This window comes from Hemicordylus capensis, chromosome 2, assembly GCF_027244095.1.
Source record: "Hemicordylus capensis ecotype Gifberg chromosome 2, rHemCap1.1.pri, whole genome shotgun sequence".
NCBI classification, from domain to species: domain Eukaryota; kingdom Metazoa; phylum Chordata; class Lepidosauria; order Squamata; family Cordylidae; genus Hemicordylus; species Hemicordylus capensis.
In genome coordinates, this window is record NC_069658.1 from 246,985,982 (window position 1) to 246,997,468 (window position 11,487).

General features: G+C 43.2%; 1 protein-coding gene and 2 pseudogenes across 6 annotated transcripts in view; 1 reads left to right on the forward strand and 2 right to left on the reverse strand.

Moving 5' to 3' along the window:
• The window catches only part of LOC128342579 (zinc finger protein 585B-like), a 40,655-nt gene extending 33,567 nt beyond the window's left edge, over positions 1 to 7,088 (forward strand). For all 6 annotated transcript variants that reach the window (XM_053289998.1, XM_053289997.1, XM_053289995.1 and 3 more), the window contains 2 exons: positions 307 to 379; positions 1,660 to 7,088. In XM_053289998.1, the coding sequence (XP_053145973.1) occupies positions 307 to 351 (45 nt within the window). In that variant the 3' untranslated portion in view covers positions 352 to 379; positions 1,660 to 7,088. The remainder of the gene's footprint in view (positions 1 to 306; positions 380 to 1,659) is intronic.
• On the reverse strand, positions 3,171 to 5,208 carry LOC128343926 (serine/threonine-protein kinase 31-like; annotated as a pseudogene).
• Positions 6,281 to 6,933, reverse strand: LOC128342704 (serine/threonine-protein kinase 31-like; annotated as a pseudogene).
• Positions 7,089 to 11,487: the final 4,399 nt, after the last annotated feature.

The following is an 11,487-nucleotide window of genomic DNA, read 5'->3' on the forward strand; positions in this document are numbered from 1 at the left end:
GAACGACCTTAAAGAGTCTGACTCGGTATAAGGCAGATCTGTGTTGCCAGAAGTGGTTTTAAAAAACAAATGAACATACATGGGGTGGGATTCCAGACACTGAGTATGGTGGGGATGTGTTGTGATGCTAATTCTCAAAAATGTGAAGCAAGCTGTGTGGAACCACGAGTGTGGTTTTCGCTCACCCAGCATTGCATTTGAATTGAGTCGGTGTGTGGCATTGCTAAGGTGCCTTTTGTTTCTGGCTTTCGTGGAGCAGCGTCTCTTATTCCTGACACTTATTCTTGGCTCTCTTTATCATTCTAGATGAGTTTGGATTGCAGCACCATTATTTTGACCACCGCTGTATAAATCGGGATCATCCAGTAATGGCACTTTGGTAAGGATGATCTTTATCACTGTACTACAAGGCCTTAACTCGTAATCTCTTAACTTGGACTGTCAACCAGTTAAAAAAGTCTTAGTCGATCAGTCGTATGAGTTTGAGTCAAGTAACAAGCTAAGTTTGAACAGAGGTGCAAGTAGTTCTGAAGCAAACTCTTTCTCCAGGACTTCAGTTACTGTATTTACCTAGATCCCAAACTAGGATTTTTTCAAGTTTTTTTAAATATTAGAAATCAGGAGGTTGTCTTAAATTCAGAGACCTATTCCTTTTGAATGAATGTAGGTATAACCTGTATTTAACCTCTACTATTTAATGGGGTTGTCTTAAATTCAGTGTCATCTTCAATTAGGGCTTCAAATAGGTCTGGGAAAGTCTTTGTTCTAAAAACCTTGTAGAGATGCTGCCAGTCTGTGTAGACACTACTGAGCTAGATGGAGCAATGGTCTGCCTTGATAGAAGGCAGCTTCCCATGTTCCCAAAATCCCAGGTGGCTGGGGAATATTACAGGAATCCTTTAGGTATGGTACAGATAATTTATATTGAACTTATATAAATATTTGTTGTATAAGCTTTGTTAAGCTTTTCTTAATTCATAAATTTGATTTCTTGACTACAATTTAAGGAGCTTTGTTTGAAAGCATGGAATACATAATACAGCTGTACTATGTTTCTGCATTCTGGAAGTAGACTTTTATCAAAATTAGTATTGTGTTTAACCTTTTGTAGAAAGACTACCTGTAAATATTTCCATGTCTCTGCTTTACTATTGATATAGCACCCTCTGTGTGGCTATGTAAACTTTACACCAGGGCTGCACAACTTTGGCCCTTGTGCAGTTGTTGGACTCCAACTCCCATCATTCTCAACTATTGGCCACTGTGGCTGAGGATGGTGGGAGATGTCAGCCTTCAACAGCTGGAGGTTTGAAGTTGTGCAGCCCTGCTTTACACAGGATGAGCAAACAAGTTTCCTGCTGAAAATCTAAACAGAGAGACAAGGGAGAGAACAGAGGAATGGTGTTTGTGTGTGTGTGTGTGGTAGGGGAAGAACACAGGATTGTTTCGTTTTACTTTTGAGGTGGGTGTGTGACACTTCTTTTTAGACTGCGGCCTTCCTGCAAATGTTGGCCTGCACTCCCTATTGTCCCTACCTGTTGGTCATTGTGACTGATGGAAGGTGTAGTCCCAACAGCAGTTGGAGGGCTGCAGTTTAAGAACCCTGCTTTAGGGGATCCATGCAAGATGCTACTACGTCATATTTTTGTTTCCTTCTAGGCTTCCAGTACCTGGCCGGTTTGCAGAACCAGATTAAAAGCCTTTTTATAAGCAGCAGCAAAGTATCTTTTAAACATGGTCGAATTCTGTGGGAAAGGCATCCCTCTCTAGGGCTCAGTTACCTTTCAGCTGCTTCAAGATTATTGCAATTTCTCCAAAAGCTCTCTTGCTCTCCAGAAATTTCCATTATCCTTCATTTTAACTCCCTTTTGGGGTTGGGACACCTGTTAACATTGTAATGTTGCATAATGTCTTTGCTTGCATCTTCTGAAAAATACAGATCTAAATAAAAAAAATTTTTTTTAAATAAAATTCACAAGCTGCCCTCCTACCAATCACCACCACAATATTACTTGCTGCTGGCAGCAATATCACTGAAAAGCACCAAGTCAAGAGCAGCACCTATTGGCCAGATACAGTACAGCATGAAAAAAAGCTGTTTTGTTTCAAAGAAATGTATGTGGACCTACTAAAGGTTGTAAGAGATTCACCCAAAACATCAAAAGCATGAACTGCAGGCTTGCTTCAGAACTATTCAGATCATTCTAATGAACAGATTAGGAAATAGATCAATGTTATTGAGGAACATCATCGATGTTATGGATGAACCTTATTGATGTCTTGCCTGTACTCTTCAGGAGTCAACTGAGAGATCTATTTACAAGCATTTAAACACTATTGCCAAAATGTGGGCCAAACAAAAACAATCCAGCCCAGCTATCTTGGTTCATTAAGACTATAAGATAATACTCTTCCAGGTTTTGATGTGTTTTTATAGTCTCTGCAATAAGCAAGCAGGCCTCTTCTATGCTTATTCTGAGAACAATATCCTTGGGTTGGCTAGTCAAGTGGTACATTAGCAATCCTGCAAAAGTGCAATGCCAGCAAGTCCTCTTAAACAGGGTTCACCTACCAGATCACCGGACCTGAGCAATACCTTCCTCCTGCAAATGTATTGGTTCTGAGACTCAAAGAATACAGTTCCCTCAAGCAATCTGGGAAGTCTCCTGCATGGAAGCAAAGGCCACCTTTAAATCTAGAAAAACAAGTGAAAGGGATATTGGGCAACAGAAAAAGAGGATAGTTCGGCATCAATGAAACTAAAACTATAACTTGGGCTTGGGTACCAGCTATCCGAGATGTATTTTGAATCTGTACAAGCAAGGGTTCTCCAACTTGGGTCTTCAGACGTCGTTGGGACCACAACTCCCATCATCCCTAGCCACAATGGCTTTTAGTTGTAGTCCAATCAACAAGTTGTAGTCCCATCAACATCTGGGCACCCCAGCTGTTAAAGACCCCTATGTTAATAGAGTTTATTGAACCAAGACCAAACACAGGGAACAAGTTATATAAACTTTCCAAAACACAGCAATTCAAGTACAAAATTTGTAACTGTGCATGTGGTGTGGCATTTTTAAAGTTTCAAGACTAGGGAAGCTACTTTTGAAACCCCAAATTATGCCAACTTACTTAGTGTTTAGAATGCAAAAACCACAAACACCAAAACCCTAATTATCTGGATTTATCTTCTCCGGTCCCAGCTTGTTCTTCTGTCCACCCTCAGAAACAATTTCAGGATTGACCTCTTTGTTTCCACATTCAGTTGGTTCATTTTCCGATGGATCTGGGATCACCTCAGGCAACAGGAAACAGTCATCGTTCTGTACCTGTTTGGCGGTCATTCGATTGTAATGGCAGAGGAGATTCAAGAGTAGAGATTTAAGTTCATCGTCCACATTAAGGCCATCCATCTGAGGAGTTCTATCTTATTTTATTTTAAATTCTTGATTTCCAATAAGTAGCCAGTACAGCAGGCAACCATAAGCATACATATCTGAAGCTGGAGAAGGTGGCTGTCCCTTTTTGACTTCAGGAGAAGTTAAGCTCAGACCATTCAGAGCCACAGAATTCATTGATGCATGTTGACCTTTGGCTTTGGTGAAGTCGAAGTCTCCAACAATTCCTTTTTCTCAGTTTACAGCAAATATGTTGTATTCATGCAGGGATCCATGCACTATATCATTATTATTTATTATTTATTTACTGCATTTTTATACCGCCTTTCTGCCTTGACAAAAGCACTCAAAGTGGTTTTTACATTAAAAGAAGCAAATTACAGAAGATTTTTTTTTTTAAGTTGTCTCAGGCTGTTGGTCTTTTCAGGAACTGAGGACAAGAGCTCCCTGGCCTGGGTGCATCCTTTCTTGCCTTCTTCTCAGGGCACTCTGGTCTTTCAGTACTCTTGGGAAGGTGGGGAGCTGCCCAACAGTCCTCACAGGCCAGAGCTGGTCTCTATGGGGGCCGATGTTATGCTCTCCCCTGGCCTGGCACCTCCTTCCTCTCAGGGCACACTATATCAGCTCTGTGTAGCATGCAGAGACCATGGACCACTCCTTTCATCACTTTTTAAGGTTTCTTCTTGTTAAAGGTGTACTAGTCTGCAATGCGCCCAAATTTGCTCTAGCATAATATGGGACCATCAGATATGCTAGAGGATCAGACTTGCATAAAAAAAGAACATTAGCTGCATTAAACCAGATTCCTCCTTCAGTTCTCTCCAAACCTGGTGATACTTTGCTGCCCTTTCTGCCACTCCTGTTTCAGTATTCATATCCACAGCATATCCCTTAGGAGAACCTTCTGCCTTTGCATTTCTGAGCAAATCGGGGGGGCGCTTTGTGCTTAGTTCCTTCATTGGTTCAGCATCCAGAAGATTCCGTTCCAAACTGACTGTCAGGAGTCCTCCTGAGTTCATGTATTTCAGAGTTCCTGCTTCTGGATGAAGAAGGGGCAGCTCAGGGAACCATTTCTATACCACATGGTTAAGCTTCTCATATTCCTCTTGTTCATTGTATATTTCCTGAAAGACACTGTTCCGTAGTCCTGTAATTTCTTCTTTTATTTTTGCCACTTCAGACTCACTGTAATCATCAGCTTATTCCAAGTTGCTTTTTTCAACCAGCTTCCACCTCAGCTGAGCCTTGATGATTTTCCATCTCTTCTTAATCAGTAACAAGTCATCAGTGTTGGGACTTGTCTCCAGCCCCTTCACAATCTTCTTTTTGAACTCAGTACTATTCAGGTACTTGCAATAGACAATATTTAAAAGATGTTGCTCTTGCTGGATGTTCTGCAGAACTTCATTGTATATATTTAAGATTATTTTTTATCTGCTTCATCTAGCTCTTGGGGAAAAGCCAACTCAGCCTGCTTGAGAACATCATCCACATTGCCAACAACATCCTTGGACGTCAAATGTTTCTGTTGTCATGCCAAAAAACTTAATTATCCTGTTGAAACATGTCACAAGATTTTGCAGGGAAGACTCCGTGGCATTCCCGACATGATTTAACTCCTCCAGCTTTACAGTGTTCCACTCAAAGAACTTGTTAAATACTTCAGAGCCCTCAGCTTCATGAGCCTCTCCAGGGATCCCTGCAGTTTCTGCAATGTTTCTAATCTATCAGAAAGGGGCAAGTCATCCACTTCCCCAATGAATTCTTCTACTATAGAGTAGAATTGCTTCTGTATTTCATTTCTTTGAAGAATTAAAAAAAGGGGGGGTGAAGAAAAAAAATGAAGAAGAAGAAAAAGAAATGTGTACTTCATCCACATCTTTGCATGATCGTATTTCCTCTTATTTACTTATTTATTTACTACATTTTTATACTGCCTTTCTGCCTTGACAAAGGCACCCAAAGCAGTTTACAATATTAAATGAAGCAAATTACTGAAGATTTTTTTTTTTTAAGTTGTCTCAGGCCGTTGGTCTTTTCAGGAGTTGAGGACAAGAGCTCCCTGGCCGGGGTACATCCTTTCTTGCCTTCCTCCCAGGGCACACTGGTCTTGAGCAGAGTAATATTCTACCCAAATCATCATCAGCTTTTCCAACGAAAGAGGAGTAGCAAGGCATCCGTTAGTAACTACTTTCACAGCTTCTGAAAGGTCTTCTCCAAAACGAGCACTCATACTGATCTGCCTAGTTTCTTTCAGCTTCTCAAACTTGGCAGCCAGGTTTCTCACTGTCACTCCTACATAATCAGGCAGAATACTTTTTATATACTCAAGTATTTCTGTATGAGCTTTCTTCTCTCTCTCCAGGTCATACATAAGCCTCTTAACTTTTGATTCCAGTTCTTCATGCTGATTCAGAAGCTTTCTGTTTTCTCCTCTGAGAGCCTCTTTCAGCTTTCCATTCTCTACCATTTTCTGATCTCGTTTAATTTTTGCCAGGCTAATGTTCGACACCCTTCTAAGGTCACAAGCAGGGGCGTAGCTAGGGGAGAGGGGGCCCGTGTTCATCCCTCTCTCTGGCGGTCCCCCAGAGTGAGGGAGATAATGAAGAAAATTGGGAGAGATGGAGCTGAAGGGCTCTCAGGAGCTGGGGGCCCATGTTCTTTGAACCCTTTCACTCAAATTATAGCTACGCCCCTGGTCAGAAGTAATAAATTTCTCCTTGCTATATGGCATGTGATTTGCAGCATTAATCTCACTCCTCCCATTCAGAGACACATGATCATCAAAGCCTCTTCCATTGCAGGCTGAAGGGCTGGTTCTGCTTGGCCAAGTTATAGCTTTTGTAGTCCTGGATTGGTACAAAGAGGGATCAGGTTGGATGTCAGCTATTACTCTTTGTGGGAGATGAGCATCGTTTGACAAAGCCTCTCTTAACTATTTCTTTCCCAATATCCAGCAGGCCACATTCTGCTTGGGCAAAAATGGTACTATCCTAATATTCATCTTTCCACTTTGTCTTTATTTCTCTTTCAAAAACCAAGCTATTCAGCAGTGTCCTCCCTTGGTCAAACTGATTTAAATCTTGATTAACTGGAATCTGTAATCCCCAGAGTTTGTATTTGTTTGCCAGACTAGGAAGCTGCAAGTTGTCAGGAATCTAAACTATTTCTGATTGATTAAGAATCTCGGTTTCCATAGTCAATATATAATACTTGGCGCTTTTCACCATTGATAACCTGCAGTACTTTACATCCGTACCAGCATTTATCTTCTGAAAAGCAACTTCTGTAGATCTTCTGGGTTACCAAAAACTGGAATGGCTTGAGGACAAATTTCAGCTAGGGTACAGCTAATCTTCAAGATGTCATTCTGTCTATTATTGTTCTGTGCCCAAAATGTTACAGCTTCTTCAACATGGCAGCCAATTACACTTTCAACTTTATTATACTCTGAATCTTCCTCCATGTTGGCAGAACACACTCTCCTTCTTCCCCATAACTGATTCCAGGGAAATCCCATCAAGGAAACTCCCATCCTGACACAATAGAAGTAAATCGGACTTCTTTTCCCCCCAGAAAAGGCAAAGATGGCAAACTCAACTACTATGAGCAAAAGCTCTGGTATGAACACGTGCTCATGCCCACACCCCATATGCAGCATAAATTACTAAATAAAATGTTTTAAGTGATTGTACAGTATATTCTGATTTTGTTAAAATGGGTTGCAAACCGCTACAGTATTCATTCTGCTTTGCTTGTCCTCAGTCTGGGGTGTTTATTATTTATTTATTTGATTTATATACCGGCCTTCCAGAAATGGCTCAGGGCGGTTTCCATCAAAATAAAAACAAAACAATTAAAATCAAAACTAAATTAAACAGTTGATCATGTAAACATTAAAATCATTCAAAACCAACATTAAACACTTAAAACCATAAATCTAATTAAAAGCCTGGGTGAACAAATGTGTCTTCAGTGCCTTTTTAAAAGTTGCCAGAGATGGGGAGGCTCTTCTTTCAACAGGGAGCGCATTCCAAAGTCCAGGGGCAGCAACGGAGATGGCCCATCCCTGACTAGCCGCCAAACAAGTTGGCGGCAACCCCAGATGAACCTCTCCAGATGATCTTAACAGGCAGTGGGGCTCATGGTGAAGACGACATATTTTAAAAAACTGTTTCTTTTACTAGGTATTTCACTTGAGGAATAAGCTTACAGTATTTGCTTTGCTGAATGCCAATGGAAGTTTATGCACCCTAACTTTAACTATTTAAATATCCCAGTTACCTTTTAACTAGTACATGCAGCCTTTTAGGGGCTACCAAGGCATACCAGCTTCTGTAAAGCCAGAGTTGATGCATCTTGGGGAATTATTCTTGCTAAGGCAGAGAGGTCTTAAATTTGAATCTCGGGCAAACCTTTGCTTCCCTTTTGAGTGGCTCAGTTATTAGGTTCTCAGTGTTGGGTCCCCAAATGTTGTTGGACTTCAACTCCCATAATCCCCAATCAAAGGCCACTGGGGCTGGGGATTATGGGAGCTGAAGTCCAATAACATCTGGGGCCCTAACATTAAGAACCCTTGAGTTAGACATTGTCTGAATTGTGACAATGTCACAAACCTGAGTTAGACCATCCAATGCAAATGAATCTCTGCAGCACCCACTCACCCCCTGGTGCTGCATGGAGGCAGCTACTCCTATGGCTGTCTCTGCTAAGTTCCACACATTTCTGATTGGCGGGGGGCGGGTTTACTTCTGCAGGAACAAGAGTACAGGGGCTGGCTGGAAAAGTATCTGGGCATGTTGGGAGCAGTGTTCCCTGTAACAGATCCCCAGCTGTTGACTATGACTCCTAGCAGCTCCAGCTGCAATGGCCTTTGACGGGATTATGGGATTTGTAGTCAACATCTGGGCATTCCCATTAAAGGGAACACTGGTTGGGATGCATTGATCCCTCTAACTTTTTTCATCTGCGTGCAGAATGAGTCTTGCTCTGGGTGGCAGTATCAAAGCAGTGACATGCATTCAGAGTGGAGCCTTCCTGATTCAACCTGAGTGGTATCTAAACTTAACCAAGAAAAAAAACTGTACACATGTGCACGCCTTAGAGAAAACACTGGTTGGGAGACTTGCAGGCATCTGGAATATGCCAGTGGGACTCCATATAGATCAGGGCTGCATAATTTATACCCTCCATTTGTTGGACTATGACTTCCATCCTCCCCAGCCACAGTGGCCAGGGAAGATGAAAGGTAGTCCAACAGCTGGGAGACCGAAGTTGTGCAGCCCTGATATAGATGGTACACAACACACCACAGCTTGAAATACACACACTCACAACAGGAGCAAATGTTTTGACATAAAACCTGCAGCCAAAACAGAGGCAGACATTGCACTGAATTTTATTGTGCATTTATAGTTCTATAGCAACCCATGCTATCTTGTTAGGGCAGGTAAGATTGGTGGAAACCCACACTCATACAAAATAAGTTAAAACCATTATAAAAGAAATTATACTAACTCATTCCAAACACAAAACAGTATAGAACATCCTTGCAATCACCAGCTGAACTGGAATACTATTCCAGTTATCCAGACAACCAGTAGTTATGGGTCTTCCTGTCGCTAATCCCATGTGTGACAACTGAAAGTGGAGGCGCTGGAGGCAAACTGGGAGGGACAAAATGGCGGTGGCGGCGGCAGCCGCAGGGGGAGAAAACTGCAGTGCGCAGGCAAGAAAGCGGCAGTGGCGGGCAGACTGGGAAAGAAATCGGCATCATTATGGGCGGCAGGCAGGCAAAACTAGAGGCGCAGATATTCTGTGCCCGGCCCAGCTAGTTCATCAATATTTTTCTAAAGCATAGTTATGGGGAAGGAACTGAAGACCAGCAACTGCAGGAGATCTCTGGTATACTAGCTTTTACGGCAAAAGATGGCGGAGAAGCCCTGTTCACATGTTACATTCAACACCCATACAGATCTGAATTCACAGTCCAGGCAGTGGCTGACATACAGCACAAAGCTCCGTCAGTGTAAGAACAGAGTTTGCGCAGTTACACTCTTGCACAAGACCGTGCAAATGCAGTTGCTTGATAGAGGGCCATTATTTTCAAAGGCCTTCTTTGGCACAACTCCATTTGCACAGTTGTGCGGTCTTGTGTGCAAGAGTGCTCTTGCACAACTGCGCCAATGCGCTGTTCCTAGGCTGACAGAGCCTTGTGCTGCATTATCAGCCATTATGTTTAATGCATGTGGGAAGCAATATATTGCTTCCTATATGTACCCTGCATTTGAGAAGGCCTGTACCCAGGTTCATTAACACATGTCCATGTGAACAGATATCTGTACACACATACAATGTAATGTCTGAGCAGGGGCGGACCTACCATTGTGTGGCCATGTGCTCTGCTCATGGGCTGTTGGATGGAGCTGCCAAAGGCCCTGGAATTTACTTCCTCCTCACCCCCCTCCATTCGCCGATTGCCTCCTCCACACTCTGGTGGTTAGCAGCAGAGGTGCACCCAGGTAGTTTTGGAGCCTGGACTTAAAGGCTGTTGGAGGGCCCCCCACTTCAAGATAAGCATCCTCCCCCTACACACACACACACACTCTCTCTCTCTCTCTCTCTCTCTCTCTCTCTCTCTGACACATGCAGTATTTTTAACACTTGGGTTCTTGAGGGAACAAACAGCAACCGAATTCACAAGAAGGTAAGAATATAAAACAGGTATATTTATGCAAATATGCATGGGCAGACACATTTCAACACGCAACTGAACATATTCCTGTCCCACAGATTTCCCCCTTTCTCTAAAGCACCTGGCGCATGGCACAATCATACTTGGCCGCCTGGTGCAGCAACCACACTGCCAGAGACTGACTAAAAAAAAAGAGGATGGGGGGCAGGGGGTGTGGGGGCCCTGGACTTGGGCCCCAAAGTCCAGGGGTAAGAGTGCCTCTGGTTAGCAGAGCTGTGGAGGCCGGTGGCAAGAGGGAAGCAGGGACTGTGGTGGCAGTCTGCCAAATTATTTGGACACGGGCCACCGTCAAAGTCACTAAACCACTGGCTACAAACACACACATACCTGAACCATTGCTTCTAGGGTAAATGTGAAGTCGTTCGATCCAAATGTACCATTTCTCCCTAGAATCAGCCTGCTTACCAGAGGACCAGCCAAAAGTCACCAAAACAAGACATTTTGAAAGGAATCCAAGAAACCACAGAGCCACCAGCCTAACTTTCATCCTGGGGAAACTGGTAGAAAGCATTGTTAAAACAAGAACAGTGAAACACTGCGGCTCATGGACTGCACAGCAAACTGCCTGACCAAATGGCCGGAGAACTTAAGGCTTCCACAGCACTTTAGACCACGTGGGTGCAAGCTTGTGAAGACAGGCTCAGTGGCTACCAAGGAGTGCATCCTTGCCCTGCCGCTGTTAAACTCAGTATTTCCAACAGGAGTAGCAGTGAGAGGACAGACTCCTTGGTAGGTACAGGGCATCCCCTGTTGCTGGGGTTTAAAATGGAGCAGAAGCGACAGGCTTGTCTGTTCCTTAGCTTGGTGGCTTGCTGCGCAGCCTATGAGCTGCAGAATTGTCCCCTGCTAACTGAGCAAAGAGGCAGCTTTTAAAAAGTGGCGATTCTCTTTATTGAGCAGGGGGAGAGCAACTGGCCCTATCCATCCCTAGCACAGCATCCCTCCAGTGGCTGTTGCTGGGGGTCTATCTCATGTTTCTTTTTTAGACTCTGAGCCCATTGGGGGGACAAGGAGCCATTTTATTTATTTATTGTATAGCTCTGTAAACCGCTTTGGGAACTTTGGTTGAAAACAGTATATAAATTTGTCGTATTCCTATCAGCCTTGCAGAGGATGAATCAGCATGACTCCTTCAACAGAAGAGTTCCCTCAATGTTCTAGAACAGGGATTTTCAACCTTGGGTCCCCAGATGTTACTGAACGTCAGCTCCCATAATCCCCAGCCCCAATGGCCTTTGGTTGAGGATTATGGGAACTGAAGTCCAGCAACATCTGGGAACCCAAGGTTGAGAATCCCTGTTCTAGAACATACTCAAGCTGCTTCCACAAGAAATT